We start from the raw sequence: 17096 nt of genomic DNA, 5'->3' as shown, positions 1-17096 counted from the left end.
GGTATTACAGTTATTCTATTATTGACCAGAGAAGGATTTTAATTTGGCGTAAAATGGTAGGAGATTCTCGTATAATAAACAAAAAAACAAATATCTCAAATTGAAACGCTTTAATATTTTAATAACGATTGGGGTTTAAATTACCAGTAATTTCTTTGGTAATTAAATTAAATTTCTAGAGAAAGAACAAATAAGAAAGCAAGATACACTATCTAGACCGGGAACTAAACATAACAATTTACTGGTGGTAGGACCTCTTGTGAATCCGCGCGGGTAGGTACCACCACCCTGCCTATTTCTGCCGTGAAGCAGTAATGCGTTTCGGTTTGAAGGGTGGGGCAGCCGTTGTAACTATACTGAGATCTTAGAACTTATATCTCAAGGTGGGTGGCGCATTTACGTTGTAGATGTCCATGGGCTCCAGTAACCACTTGACACCAGGTGGACTGTGAGCTCGTCCACCCATCTAAACAATGAAAAAAAAATAGGACGTCCACACAAAGTATGAAATACTCAAATTAACAACAAACATACATTCTAACAAAGGAATTTTAGTATCATTTAGATGTCATCGAATACATAGACCAATTAATTCTTAAACTCAAGTAGACTGACTTGCAGTGTTTATGTCGGGTTCTGACGCATCAGTCGATATTTTGTATCTCTTAATTGTGAGTTCACACGTTGCTAAAAATAGCTCGTGTTTTATGTGCCGAGTTCGTCCGTGTAACTATATAAAAAATCGTTTAAAACGACATAGACCGCTTAAAACGTTCGACGAAGAAGGGTTGCTTTACGCTCATACTATCGGACTAGCGTAACTTTTAAGCAAACCTCACCTGTGACATTAAAAGTGATATTATTGTAAGATGTTTCTAAATATTAGTAGTCGAATGAAAGTGAAGTTGATTGTCGGACGTGCATATATACATATGTATATGTTGCTTAAAAGTAAATGACGTAATGTTTTAGATTTTTGTCGCTTTGTTTGCTTAAGCTGATGACCAAGCTCACGATCCACCTGACTAACTACAGGTTTTGTCGACGTCACGCCCGCTGAAGTTCTCGCCGGATGCTCTGAATGTGTCGCGATTCCGATCCGGTGATAGATTCAGCGAAGCACTGCTCCTGCTAGGGCAGTTATTGTCAAAGTTTCACAGTATGAGCTCGCCTACACATTCGGTGGTGATAAAAAACACACACGCACACACACCGAGAATGTCGCGATCCACTTTGAAAAGCGCGTTAAAAGTCTCAATTGTGTAATAAAATGAGCATCCCAGCCTTCAAACCGTAAAGTTAGGACCCGTACAACGATCCAATTTCGAAGAATGAACGAAGGTATTCACTGGAGCTACAGAAGTACAACTTCTTACTTTTGACTCATGACTATATTGTTCAATGTATCTGTAGTAAACACAAAATCTGATAATTCTGGCGGAGTAGATTGAAATAAGTAAAACAAGTTTAACTTACAAAACGCAACAACGTATTTAATTCGATATAAACAACGCAACGTCTTAAACGAAACCGTTAAAAGCGTATTCAAGTAAACTTCTTATTTTACGACCTAAACGGCGGCCAGACAATGCAGTTTCGGCATCACCGTATCGAATTACCTAACGTGTGTAATAAAATTTATGATGTGTTCGTAGCGTTATTGAGCGTGTTCAATTTACCGATGTTAATTAAAGTGCAGTTAGTTTTAACAGAATTTACTGAAATAATTGTTTTTTTTTTGGGTTTTTTTCATTTAATTCTGAATGAAGTGGAAAGAGTTATTGAGGTTAGATCTAAATTCTTAGTAGATGTTTGTAATATGTCTTTATAAAGATTTTAGAATGGACTAATTTTGCGCTGGCATTTATTCAGTAATTTTTTAAGGTTTTTTATCAATTGGGTCAGGTGTATGAACTCAACGGGCGTTAAGTGGTTGCCGGACTTTGTAATAGTATTTTCACCCTTCGAACTGGAAAATATATGTGATAGAAATGCAAAACCTTTGTACCTACCCGTTTAGATTAGAAATAATAAGTTCTACTATCATTATTTTAGTTTTTTCTCGCGACCTCAAAACTTAGAAGAATTATTGAATATTTATGGTTATTTATGGAAATATTTTTTAGAAGAATTAATTGAAAATTTATGGTTAACTAGATACTAGATAGAAAGACTGACTCGGGCCAATTTTTGTGGGACGAATAGATTTGTTCGCTTTTTGTCTGGTTGCTTAATATCTATATATTTAAACGTATTTCAGTATTTCTCTTCTTTGTTTCCACTAGTACGGAGAATCCTAATTTGGGCATTTTTTTTCTTCCTATGTTTGTTGATAGCCGTGAGAGGCTATTTCAGCTTCTCCTTGACGTGTAGGTGTACTCTCGGGGCTCAAACCGGAGGTGTTGTTAGCACTGGCCCTAGCAAGAGCAGTGCTTCGCAGAAACTACAATCGGAAACTCACTGAGAAGATCCGGCGAGAAACTCAGTGGGCTGCGTCTATGGGTATTTGAATCTAGTTGACCGTATGGGATTTGTCCCTTATTATTACTAGTATGAATTAGTACCATATATATCTTTATTACACAAATAGATCAATCACCCCATAAATTACTTGACGTTGATCTGTCAAAGTTCACTATTTCGATATTCGTAAAGGACCACCAAAAGTCACTGGCTGAGAAGAAAAAAATCGAAGATCTATCGCACACCATCAGCGCCACCGCAATCATTTATTAACACAAAATAATAAAAGTATAAAAAATGAATCAATTCCCGCGAAAAATTACCAAAAAAAAACTTACAAAATCCTTCCTTTTTTTGGTCCATCAATTAGTCTCCATTGTTAAATCCAAACGCTCGAAATACCGATTTTTCGTGCACAAGCCGGATGAATTTCTTGGAACCTTAATGTTCTTCGTTATACGAATCCTTTGAATGGATGTTAAAAGGCATTTTTAATATATTTTTTGTCACTCCGGTCACGTCTCTAATTGTTGTTCGAGAAAAAAAAAGAAGGAAATAAAATCGTTAATCCCATAATGTTATTCGTTGCGCGGCTCCATTCCGATAATTTATCGTTTAAAATAATATCAAACTAGTTATTTTCGTGGATACAAAAATCGAAGTGGAGCTTAGAAACTTTGATTGAGATAAATAATTGTGTTTTTTTCTTCCATATAAACTTAAGTCATTAATTAAAGGGCAATCTTTTTGCTTTTTCGAAGAAATTTTTCTCGAAACCAGAACAAATTCCGGTATTGCAACTACAGAAACACAGGAAAAATGTTTATTATAATTATTAAATAAAAAATAGTATGTAACATTAATAAGTTTTATTATTTAGAATTCGAAATACAAACATCGATGAATATTGTTGACCCCTACATGACAGCTATTAGGGCGCATAGGAAGCCATTGGTAGGTACAATCGATTTGCCTATTTGCCGTCCGCCATTAAACTAGTCTGGTTTGAATTGCCAAACTCAATAAAGATTTCGCCCTCATGTGACGTGACGAGTTGTGACGGTATGGGTGACGCTATTCCCATTTCGATGCCAATAGGCTTTGGGAATCATTGAGGGCGATCCGCGACCCCCTTCATCCATCTACAAAATAAATAAATAAACACAAGGTGTGACAGAAAAAGTACTTTCTATTACTAATGCAAAAATCTAATCTTATACCTTGAAACGAGCAATTCTTGTATATTAATATATACTTATATAATCTGATTCTCGGAAACGGCTCCAACGATTTTCATAAAATTTAGTATACAGGGGATTTCGGGGGCGATAAATCGATCTAGCTACGATTTATTTTCAGAAAATGTTGTTTTATTCGTGTTTTCAATAATCAACTCTTCCCGACATCTATTGGCGAATAATAATACTATTTTTCTTAATTGAGGGCAACTAACCGCTTTAAAGACACAACAAGATGGCGTTATCAAAAATCTCATCTAGTCATACTTAAACGTTAAGAGAATATCTTGTTACGGTGTGTGACTGTAAACACTAGACAGAAAAAACCAAGTACTTTTTAAAGGTACAGGAATATTTTTTCAATTCCTCCATTCAAAGTGTTAATACGGACAACAATTCATCCTTGATAATTTTATTACTATACCAAATAAAAATAACTCGTAAGGTTTAATTTACAATCGTGCACTTCTTTCAAAATCAGGCGAAAACCCACCTTAGTCTAGATTACATTAAGCTTGAAATTTTATTGTAGAAATACTAAATGACTCCGATCTTATGAGTCCTTCTTTTGATTTCTACGTCTGGCTTGATACCTGGGCGTTTAATATGATTGAACGTACATATTATTTTTTATAAATAAAAACTTTTTTTTTATTGCTTAGATGGGTGGACCAGCTCACAGCCCACCTGGTGTTAAGTAGTTACTGAAGCCCATAGACATCTACAACGTTAACTGCGCCACTCACCTTGAGATATAAGTTCTAAGGTCTCAGTATGGTTACAACGGCTGCTCCACCCTTCAAACCGAAACGCATTACTGCTTTACGGCAGAAATAGGCAGGGTAGTGGTGCCTACCCGTGCGGACTCACAAGAGGTCCTACCACCAGTAATGACTTCTGTAACACCTCCGTGATTTGAATTTGATTCGATATAACTGAAAAAGAGACAAATGAGTCGTCTATTATCAAAGGTGGCAATCTGTGCATTTGGACAAATTTTTTTTATTGATATGTCAATACAGATTGATTTGAATATAATCGTCTCCTTCAAAGAATACGGTTCAAAACCTGCATTAAATAAAGGTTAATACTTAACCTGTTAATTATCTAAGATGTCGTTCAGAAGAGTTTTGTGACTGCCAACGGAATACAAAGTCAATAATTCGTTTTTCTGATTTACCAATAATTGTCCAAAAGTCACATTGCCGGCTTTGATAATAGTCGACTCAAATAGAGAATGAGACAAAGCGAGAAGATTAGAGAATACCGGTTTTCACTTCTTCTACTGCACGTGCATTGTGCACATGTAATATTTTTTAAGCACCAGTTGGTCATCAAAGAGATGTCGCGAAAGCAATACAGCGTTCGTCGGCGCCTCTGAGTCGCCGCTTTTGATACGGCTTTATTAAAGAGTTCCTTGTTATATGAAGCGTACTACTACATATTTACTTATTAATGTGTATGTGAAAATTATTTTAGCTTTAAGGTTAGTACTATGTTACGTACCTACTAAATTGTACTATACGGGTGTTCACGTTTGTATTATCTTAGAGCTAGGCGATCTGATTTGGTTGATCGGGAAGAAATTGTTGGTTAGTACTTAGCCTTGATTAAAAATACCTATCAATTGTAGTCACGTACAAAGATCTGATCAAGTGTCTCTAGATCATATCTAGTATTTCTATTTCCCCGCCTATTTCTGCCGTGAAGCAGTGATGCGTTTCGGTTTGAAGGGCAGGGCAGCCCTTGTAACTATCCTTGAGACCTTAGAACTCATATCTCAAGGTGGGTGGCGGCACTTACGTTGTAGATGTCTATGGGCTCCAGTAACCACTTAGCAACATGTGGGCTAAATCTAACGTAGACAATAACTCCGGGCAGCGTACCGTTGGTATAAATGTTGGCATCCTTTAATTTCCGGTAGACATCGTAGTGCCTCAATCGATAAATAAAAGACCTAAACTTTTGTATAAAATAAACTTAAAACAAACAAAAGTAATCCGTCCGACGGTAGACACATCCAAGGAAAAACAAAATTGTTAATTTTATTTAATTCCAAGCGTTTTCATATTTATCTACCTTTTAAACCTTCTCTGGACTTCCATAAATAATTTAAGACTAAAATTATCCAAATCGGTCCAGGCGTTCTCGAGTTTTAGCGAGACTAACGAACAGCAATTCATTTTTATATATTACTAGCTGACCCGGCAAACATTTTTTTGCCATATATAAGATTTCTAGGGAATTTCTAGTGTAGAAAAAAAATCTAACTTATTGTAAGTGTGTAAGGATGTGCTAAATGAGTGAAAGAGGTATGTAGTGCTGTGAACGATGAGGGAATATATAATAAAAATAACAAAACCTCATTCAATCACATAATACCTCATTATAACAAACAAAAAAAGTCAAAATAAAAAAAATATGTTAGGGGTGGACAACCCTAATCACTTAGGGGTATGAAAAATAGATAGTAGCCGATTCTCAGGCCTACTGAACATGCATAAAAAATTTCATGAGAATCGGTCAAGCGGTTTCGGAGGAGTATGGGAACGAACATTGTGACACGAGAATTTTATATATTAGATATAGATAGAAGATAGATTTTATTACGTAATGAAAAAATTAATTTAGTTCTTGTTGTTACTAATCGACCACTTTAATTTTTGTTTACATTCAATCCAGTCAAAAGTGGACACAAAGGATAGGGCTTCTTATGCGAACTGACGCTAGCTTAAGGCCCGCTTGATGAAAAGTAATTATCGGAACCTACAAAGACCAAAACATCAACACGAAGGGAATTTTAAAACAAATTTTGTCTATTTGGACATACACATACAAACCTGAACTAAAATACTTCGAAAAAGGTTTTAACTGCTTTTCTTTTTGCTTATGTTAAAGAAATCCAAGTTACCGATCGATTTGTCGATTAGTGACACGTATAATTCAAAATTTTTACTAGATATGTGAATGAAGTGTTCATCATACATATCATCGCTTAGTTTCTGAACATTAATCGCGGTTATTATTGCATTCCTGTGGTTTCAGACGCGTTTTATTTTTTAATTAATTTGAAAGCTGTTAAATTACTCACTTACAAATTACAACCACGTTTATTACAATATCGTTTAGTCGGACGCATATGGTTTTTTTTTTGGGGTAGTGTAGATATGATGTTGTATTGTGCAGTGGTTGTCTCAAGCTGAAAAGGGAAACTCATGATCACCTCACGGTAGAAATAAGTAGGCGGTGATTTCGTCTATAGTAAGCTTATAATACGTTCCATTTACTGGTGATAGGACCTCTTGGGAGTCCGCACGGGTAGGTACCACCACCCCGCCTATTTCTGCCGTGAAGCAGTAATACGTTTCAGTTTGAACGGTGGGACAGCCGTTGTAACTATACTGAGACCTTAGAACTTATATCACAAGGTGGATGGCGCATTTACGTTGTAGATGTCTATGGGCTCCAGTAACCACATAACTCCAGGTAGGCTGTGAGCTCGTCCACCCATCTAAGCAATAAAAAAAGAAAATAACTAGTTATTAATTATAAAGGCTCTTCTAGCACCGGTCACCGTCCTCAGCGTTCTAACCCATAGACACGACCCATTGAGTTTCTCACCGGATCTTGTCAGTGTGTCGCGAATCCGATTCAGTGGTAGATTCTGCGAAGCACTGCTCTTGCTAGGGCTAGTATTAGCAAATTCTCTCTAGCAAAAATCTAGGTAAGTCTTTAAGTTCCTTGTGCATTTTCTCCCTACCTATTCGCTGGTAGCCTAAGAGGCTATTCCAGCTACGCCCGGACGGTTAGGTGAGCTCACGGACTCTACCTGAGAGAATTTTTTAACACTAGCCCTAGTAAGAGCAGTGCTTAGCAGAATCTACCACCGGATCGAAATCGCGACCCACTGAGAAGATCCGGCGAGAAACTCAGTGGGCTGTGTCTATGGGTTAGTTCGCTCGTCGTAATCGACGAGTTTGACAGGGACGATGACTGGTGCTTGAAAGGCCTAAAAGCACCGAGTGTGAATCTGGGAGATCCGGCAAGACATGTTTCGGGAGACGGCGGCTTTGCTTTGCCCCGTCGCGATCAAATATAATTCCTCGTGCGGCGTGCTAGGTACATTTATTTTTTATTTTTTTATTGCCCTTTTAGGCTGACGAGCATACGGCCCACCTGATGGTGAGTGGTTACCGTCGCCCATGGACTTCAGCAATGCCAGGAGCAGAGCCAAGCCGCTGCCGACTGCTTAATACTCTCCACAAGCCTCGTTTGGAGAAGGACATGTCATAGCGCTCGGGAAGCACCCTGGAGGGGAGCTCATTCCAAAGCCGGATGGTACGTGGCAAAAATGATCTCTGGAAACGCACTGTCGATAAATGTAGCGGTTCCAGATAATATGGATGAATTCTGCCCCGATGGCGAGAGGTGCGATGATAAAAAGGAGATGAGGGAATCATCTTAAACAATTCCTCAGAGCATTCCCCATGGAGCATACGGTTCAAAATACAGAGGGAACCGAACTCCCTCCGCAGACCCACGGGTTCCAAACGATCCGTGAGAATACATACGCATTGCCCTATAAAAATTGGTATTAGCCTAAATAGATTGGGCATCTTTTGTATTAATAAATGACATTTTCATATTCTTAAAATAAAAAAATACACAGGTTTCATTAATTTAGTATTACATATTTAACGCTCGTATAACCAAGGCGAACACCTTTTGGTCACACTTCAACGATCCTGTAGATAAATCATAAATTCTTGTCGCAACATAAAGATCAGAATAATTTGATCTAGATGTGACATTTCGTGGACCGTGAAGACGGTTATGCTTTGAATAATTCTTAGAAGAGGCGGCGCCTTTACCGAGCACCTTTATATCGCTGCCTTCATACATCACTGTGGTTAGCTTTGTATACAGTGTGTTAGCAATGAGATTTTATTAAAAAATGTTTTCAAAAATACTTATCGTTCATTCGAATACGGAGGCGTTTGAATTTGTTTTATTTTGTGTTAGAAATAATAACAAAAAATTAATATAAATTTAGATATTATGATCGAGCCATCGTGCTTTGCTTCAAACTACTTAACTGAATGTTTTTTTTTGTGTGTGTGTGTGTGTTTTTTTTGTAAATTTCAACCGAACGATAAGTGTGTTTTGCGTTAGGGTAAAACACGTAAAATATGGTTTACCGTCAAAATCGTAATCATGTTCAATGATCGATCATAGCGAATTCAAACTGTTTTGAAAAACATGTAATTTATCGACGCTCTTGCGTTTTCAAGGTGATTTATTTTAACGGTTCGCGTTTTATGTAAACTTTACTAAGAAGCGCGTGCGGCTGAGAATTGTCGCGCGTATTTCGAACGCACCGCTGCGGTTTTGAAATTAGACATTTTTTTGGAACGAAGTTCCTTACGGCAGGCTTGGAGGAGATAGGAATTTTGCTGCGCGACCGAACTGAAAAAAATGTGATAGTAAAAACCGTAAGAAAAAGTCCCTGCAATAAGGCCTTGTTTTCCGCACAGCGATATTTCAGTGCGCGATTTTTGCTGCGCGACCGAACTGAAAAAAATGTGATAGTAAAAACCGTAAGAAAAAGTCCGTGGAATAAGGCCTTGTTTTTCGCACAACGATATTTCACCGCGCGATTTTTTTCTCGTAATTCTTTTTTTTAATTTTTTATATGGAACTTCGTTCCTATCCGGTGTCCCACGACACCACACATCTTTTTTAATTATTGATACGTCTGTAATCTAAAATTTCTGTGTTTATCTGACCTAAAATGATTATACTGCTTAAATCGTAGGACAGATAGCAAGATCATTTTACAATAGAAGTAAAAAACACAGCATAAAATGTACCTAAAACATAAATGTTTTTCTAAGTTCTTAGAAATCGGCGGTACTTCGATCATTAGACAAATATTAGTCATAAATAATAGTCCTAAAACCATAAATGCTGATGGCACATGTAGGTACTACCTGATAACATGTTTCATAAAAAAAAAAGGTTTGTTTTTTAAATGAAATTAATTCTCAAATATGAATAAAAAGGTTTTATTTAATTAAACTGGATCGACATAATTGAAATTATCGTCGTAATCTATATATTAATACGTGAAGCAAAAACTTTGTATCTCTTTTTACGAAAATTGCGCGAACGGAGGAGTATGAAATTTTCCACACTTATAGAGAATATAGAGAAGAAGTGCACAATGCTAATATTTTTTTTAAATAATGCATAAAATATATATTATATCAATAAAGAAAACATTACACACACTACATACCGCGTATTTGACGCACACACGCATGCATACTATTTGTTGTCAAACTTTTGTTCTTGACGTCTGTTGTCAAATTGAGAATAGATTAAATATTGTTTGTCTTTGTTAATATTTTTTATAGTGTAGTCTTGGCGAAATTTGTGATTATAGAATTATAAAATACAATCATAATAGTGTACAAACTTACAATTCCAATTAATTATAGTCGAATTTCGACTACTGCGGGACATCTAGTTAACATAAATTTGTCAATAATAAATATTCCGCCAATGACGAGTGTCTTCTATTTATAATTAATTTTGTTAATTTTCCTTAATTCGTGATCACGCTATAAAATTTTTGGCTTTTACTAATGACGTACCGGCGATATTTGTCACTGTTATTCACTGTCACAATAAACATACTACATCCAAATAATAACAAGCAATTTTTGTTTTGTATAGGTATTTTCGTTGACGTAAGCGTCATTTTAATTCGTAATTCATTCAATGACAGATGAAAACATAAATTCGTTTTTTTTTAAATTTATGACTGTATTGTTATTGTAAAACCAATAGAAATATAATTAAGACGGAAAAAAGGCCGGTACTGTGTCATTTAAAAAAAAAAAAGGGTGCGTGTACGCGCGTAAGAAGTTATACTTTATTTTTATTAAATTTATTTTCTTTTTTTTTTTTTTTTTTAATCAATTTTGAAAAAAAATCGATTAAACAATATCCTCAAACACGCATATTAGACATCCCTTTTCTTGACATCGTATAAATTCGGTAATTCTCGGTACGGTTCGGAAAGTTCACCTGCGGCTATATTCAGACTCGCCAAGCTACGTCGGTCGTATTGTAATGAGCGATTTAGTGGGCAACTTCATTCTGTTAATTTTGTGTCACGGTGCGCGCGCATCGTAAAATTTCACTCTCATCAATTTTTCATAACGCGCCTAAAGAAGTATAACTTCAAAAATCTTTTCTAAATCAGAGAATCATAAAAAAATTATACTTTAGATAAAACAAATTAATAAAGGCGTAACGCCCTGTAGGTTTGCGGGTATGCAGACGGCCTGTCGCTAAGGGTCGTTTTAAGGTGTAATATAATACGTTTTTTTGACAACCCTACGCGAACAAAACGATTTCTGAATGAACGTGGGCAATGAATGAAATTCCTCAGGCTCGCTAAGCGCCTCTTGGTTCGAAAAAAAAAAAACTACTATCGATTTAAAAGGACTTCCTTTTGCCGTTAAAATTTCAAGTCTTACATTAAACAATTTGAAATTGTTCGATTTATGTTTTTTTTTTGTCTCGGTAGCAGCACGAAAATTTGAAAGACTAAGGAAACCGTTTATCAACGTTACTCTTTGTTATCTGTGGTGTATAAATAATATCGGAATGTATGTTCAATTTGAATAAAACAAAAAATACAAATAAATTAGTTTATCAAACTAGAATAATAAAACTTGTATATTAATTCAAGACTCCGTTAACCTAATACTTAAATTAATGTTTATTCTTGTTGCATTAATCTTTTAGTAGATAAGAGTGAGTGGGCACAACCTTACATCATATTTTACCATCGTGAAATAATTACACGTCTCACGTAGGCTTGTGTCGACTAATTAAATTTAATTTATGATTAACTTTTCAAATAACGTACCCACGTGATTTTTAATGGTAATATAATTTAGTTATAAAATCAATATTCATTACGGAAACAAAATGACTGGATTTGATCTTATGGATCGTTTAGAGTTTAAGGTCATCTCTATGAACACATTTTGATTCTATTTGTGGTTTGTATCTATTCTATGTATGGTATATTGGTAGTGCTCTGTGGAATTTCCCGTGCTGAACCTGCCATCTTCTATTTACTAATGCACATAGTTTATCAGAACTACGTTAAGGCACTTCATCCATCTTTAAACGAGGTTTGAGGAAAGGACACATCAGTTTGGCTATGCGGCTCACATTGCTGATGCCCATAAGCTACAATATTTTCTAAGCTAAAACGAACAGTAATATTTCATTAATAAAAACAGTCCGGTCATGCCGAGTGATATTTCACTAAAGCTTCATTCATGTTATTTACAACTTTTAAATTTCGAATTCGAAGATTCGTTGCGCTCTCATTGTCATCAGCCGCCATTCGTTTCCAACAATGCGCATTGAACTGCAGTACGCTCGTGTAAATTGCAAAGAAAAATAACACAAGGGACCGTGTAAATAGTCGAAAAGGTAATTGAAAGCGCCCACACAGCGCCTACGTTTCGCGGAAGGGGACGCATCGTTGATGCCGAGAGCCTGTATTGTGGAAACAACACGGCGGAAATGTTTTGTTTCGGCTCGGTCCATCTGCTCTGGCGCCTGGGACGCGACGCGAGCTTGGCGCCACCGGCCTATAGGTGAGAAAATCTCTCCGCCTTCGCGCTCTCACAGATTAAGCCTCGAACATTTCGACTGTAACGCCCGCGACCTATTTGTGTCTGAGAAGCTCTTGGTTTTTTTTTTTACTGAAATTTCGTTGGTACCAATCAAAAATTTCCAAACGTCATTCAATAGGACCGTATTCATAAATTGCGTGCATGTATTATTATTACTGGATTTATACTTGGTCGGTATATTTTTTGCGCTAACAACCCAATTGATTGTAATTAATCATTAATAAATAAAAAAATGTTGCGGCTCAAGAATGTCAATTGTACTATTGTTTCTTTCAGATTAACAAAGTGAAGACTTTGAAGGGTTTGATAATAATTCATTAAATAATTTCAAACCGCATACGGTTTCGTGTCGCCTAAAACAAATCATTACGGATCCTCCCGATCTATTACCTAACGGTGCTTTTAGGTACCTCAAGCACCGGTCACCGTTCCCGTCGAACCCTTCGCTTGCGACGAAGCGTTCGGCGAGTAAACTAACCCACTGATAGCCCACTGATTTTCTAACTGGATCTTCTCAGTGGATCGCATTTCAGATCTTTTTTTTATTTTTTTATTGCCTTTGTCGGCAGACGAGCATACGGCCCACCTGATGGAAAGTGCAGGCAGTGGGGGAAAGTGGGGCAGAGCCAAGCCGCTGCTTAGCGTTAAAGTACTCTTCGCAAGCCTCGCTTGATAGATTCTGCGAAGCACTGCTCTTGCTAGGGCCAGTGTTAGCAACACTCCGATTTGAACCTCGAGAGCTCACCTACACGCTAGGGTAAAGCTGAAATAGCCTCTGAAGGCTATCAGCATAAGTAGGAAAAAAAAATACGTTTCGTGAATAAGGTCTGAACTGTTACCGTTCAGAGTCTGAACGGTAACGGTTCTATGGGCAGGCGCGGTGCGTGAGTCATCTCTCGTTCATTGAGCGGTGGTCCATTGAGTCGCGCTCGCGCTCATTACCGCTCCGGGGGCCGGCACAGCGCGCACGCACCGCGCGCCGATCCACACTCACCGCACCGACGCACTGCCCACCACATGTCGCCCCTCGTCTCGCGATACAATGTGAGTTTAGCCTACGACATCCGCTCCTATCGGCCCTCTGCCTACGACTTCGATCGTTCGACAAAGCCTTATTTGAAACGAGAACTTATTTAATTTTAAATTTCTTAAACTAATTATCACATATCGTTGTTGTAGATGGAGAACTTTTCAAAGTCGCACATTTGGCTGACCGCAGCGGCGCTTTTGACGGCCTTCGGAATCTGTGCAGGCGCTGGCGTCGGTGGCAGGAAACCGTTTACGCCGACCGATTCTATACTCGACATCATCGACACCAAGCAAGTGGAAAGGTTTCTCGAGCAACGAAGACGAGCCGAGCAGGCCACTGCTCCCTCTACTACGTACGTGCAAAGAAACGAACTTGGCGACGGAAGTTCGGAGAGCGGTTCGATTGTTTCCGTACCCGACCAGGAGGACGCCACCGAAATACCTCCGGGAATCGAATTTCGGAAAATTTTAAAATCGTCAAAAAATGCGCTCATCGTTACGAAAAAGGAGTACCTCAAGGAAGATTGGTGCAAAACGGAACCTCTGGTGCAAAAGATCAGAGAGCCGGGATGCATTCCGACTACTGTCATCAACAAGTTCTGTTACGGGCAGTGTAATTCATTCTATATACCAAAAGGCCCGAGGCGCCGCGACAACAGCGATCGCCCTCAACCGGCTTTCAAATCCTGCTCATTCTGCAGGCCGAAGAACTTCACATGGATCACGGTGACGCTTCGGTGTCCCGGACAGAATCCACCGTTCAGACGGAAGCGTTTACAGAAAATAAAACAGTGCAAGTGTATTTCTGTGGGTGTCAATTGACCGGGGTTCCAATGATGGACCCTTGTCTACCAGAGGCGGTGCGACCGTCGAGGCTCCATTGGAGCACCATCACGCGACAGGAGCAGTACCAATCAACAGGAGCCAGCAACGTGAAGATTAGCAGCCAGTTCCCGATGTTCTGTTCCGACAAGTTAAACACATTCTGATAAAGGCTCGCATACGTCAATGCGATGACGCAATGCGATGCATATACTAAAACGTCTCTTTTATAAGTTGTATCGGCCGCAAGTGGTCGAGCAAAAGCTTTAATTGTTCGTAGCGAAACTATTTAGTGAATTGTAAATATCGGTGGCCTTCGTTCATATGAACGTCCGTTCGGATTGCAAGTGTGCGAATTCTGTTTATTTATTAAATCGATAAAGTGTGATATTAGTTCGTAATACACGTAAGCGTTAGATGTGTTTGGACATTATGAGTTCACGGACGTTAAGCGACGAACGTATTTATATTTATTTAAATGTGTTATAATAATAAGTGCAGATTAGTATTTATAAATTATTACGCTTATAACTTTGGTAACAGGTACGTATTTTTGTGTATAAACCTTTTTTATTTTGTAGTTTTAAAATTTATTCATTCATGTCGTTCATGAGAACAATAATTTATCAATCAAACAGAAAACAATATTTTTGCTAGCTCTATAGTTTTTAGCTTTTTAGAGTGTTTCCTAGTACCATTTACCCACTTTGATATTTTGTTTGCCATAGTCAAAATTTCATATCATTCACTCGTAACCGTAATCGATACTTCAATTATTTAATTAATCGTTAATATAATTAGTGATTTATTGGATGAGATAAAGCACGTATAATTTTAACGAAATATAGAAAGAAGTATTTTGTGTACTTAAAATGTGTGATCGATAAATATACTATGATGTTAGTGTATTTTACTCTTTATCAAGTTAAAATGTTTATTTGCGCGCTCTGAACAACAATTGTCTAGTATTTTGGTACGTTTTCTTAAATAATATAAATAATTTAAAACCATTTAATCTCATGCTTTTTCTATGAATTTTTATATATTTTGTTCGAGCCACACGATATTAAAGAGCACAAGCTCCTTTTCAAATATACTAATAGACTGTTAAAATCTACTTTTAATAGAAATAGTAGATTAGAATGACAAAAGTATGTTAATTACTGTAATAACTTGTGTGGATTCCCAGCGACTTTGTAAACCTAGAAGAATTGATGTAGCAACCATAAAAAAATCCTCTAAATAAATCTCATGTTTATTAGCTCTGTTATAGTTGTGCTAAATACATTGTAAATTTTATGTAATTGAGTTAGATCTACAAGCAGATCCGGGTAAAATTTCCAGCCCATTTCTGCCGCCAATCAGACATGTACCTACTAATTGTTTGGGCAGGAGAAACATAGCGTCAATGCAATTGAAACTTCAATAATGTTAAGATGGGTAGCGACGTTAAATTTGTTTCTTTCTGGGTCATCTCTCAATCCATCTTGCGGAATAAACGATACATTGTTTTAATGCATACATGTATTTATAAGAGCAAAATGTATTTGGTTAACAGAAACTTCATATTACGTATTCATATATTATACATTATTCGATTTTTTTTTAAGTATCAACTGCTTTATGTAAAGTTCCCCATAAAAGTCTTTATGTTAACTTCAGGTTTTTTTTTGCAAATCTGTGTTGTTTTTAAATACACATTTGAATTTATAAATTATATCTCATTATTTAAAATAAATTAGGTAACAATATCTCAGGTATCTTATTGTTATTTAATTAATCCTAAATCTTAATCAACAGTCTAGTAAAATGTCGTAAAAAATTTGACTGTAACATTATTGAAATAAAGTAGAATATTGAATTCATTAATAATCTTTACTTTATATCTTTAGTAAGCTTATCTAGATTCTTTGACATCTACGTAAATGACAGTATTATTATGTAAACAAAGTATATGAGTGTGTGTGAGAATGTTTAATAAATAATAATTATAGATTTAAAACTAAAATGGATTTGTTTTTATTGTTTTCATATTATTATTATATTTAAGCTAGCATAAATTTAAAAAACCATTAAAGGTGTACGATTTTGACATCACAACTTCTTATTTATAGCATAAGTTTAAAACATCACATGCCACTAACACAGAGTTCATTCCTGCTATCTTTTGTTCTCAGCTACGGCGCGATTCTAGATATAATTTCTGAAGTATCTAGATATAATTTATGGATTACTAGCTGACCTGGCAGACTTCGTAGTGCCTCAATCGATAAATAAAAGACCTAAACTTTTATTTAAGGTAAACTTAAAACAAACAAAAGGAATCCGTCCGACGGGGGGGACACATCAAAGGAAAAACAAAATTATTATTTTTATTTAATTCCTAGTGTTTTTATATTTATCTACCTTTTAAACCTTCTCTGGATTTCCATAAATAATTCAAGACCAAAATTTGCCAAATCGGTCCAGTCGTTCTCGAGTTTTAGCGAGACTAACGAACAGCAATTCATTTTTATATATAGAGATTCTAGATATAATTTCCAGATTCAACTCTACAACTCCACTTGTCGGTCTTTTTTGTGCATTATGATAGCTACTTCTATAGACGAAGGGCGATAAATCCTTAGCGGTAGACATCGGCTTTCCTCTCCTTGGAATTGCTGTTGTCCAGGCGCAGCCACACAACTCCTTTACTGGTGGTAGGACCCTCTTGTGAGTCCGCGCGGGTAGGTACCACCCTGCCTATTTTTGCCGTGAAGCAGTAATGCGTTTCGGTTTGAAGGGTGGGGCAGCCGTTGTAACTATACTAGAGACCTCA

At 36.9% G+C, this 17096-nt stretch overlaps 1 protein-coding gene across 1 annotated transcript; it reads left to right on the top strand.

Annotated features, from left to right (window-relative positions):
• The first annotated feature begins 13334 nt into the window (after positions 1–13334).
• On the top strand, positions 13335–16286 carry LOC119629228 (gremlin-2). The gene is made up of 2 exons (XM_038014360.2): positions 13335–13471; positions 13607–16286. The coding sequence occupies exons 1-2, from the start codon at positions 13445–13447 to the stop codon at positions 14276–14278; spliced, it is 699 nt and encodes a 232-aa protein (XP_037870288.1). The 5' UTR covers positions 13335–13444; the 3' UTR covers positions 14279–16286.
• The last annotated feature ends 810 nt before the right edge of the window (positions 16287–17096 follow it).

The sequence above is a fragment of the Bombyx mori genome, chromosome 12, assembly GCF_030269925.1.
Source record: "Bombyx mori chromosome 12, ASM3026992v2".
NCBI lineage: Eukaryota > Metazoa > Arthropoda > Insecta > Lepidoptera > Bombycidae > Bombyx > Bombyx mori.
The sequence above is the reverse complement of the archived record's forward strand: the minus strand, read 5'-3'. Positions and strand labels throughout refer to the sequence as shown.

What these genes read in the sequence shown, in the direction of transcription:
- LOC119629228 (XM_038014360.2), top strand. Translation starts at nt 13,445, where the DNA reads ATGTCGCCCCTCGTCTCGCGATACAAT. An exon ending in CCCTCGTCTCGCGATACAAT is followed by an intron (nt 13,472 to 13,606) that starts GTGAGTTTAGCC and finishes TCGTTGTTGTAG; the next exon opens with ATGGAGAACTTTTCAAAGTC.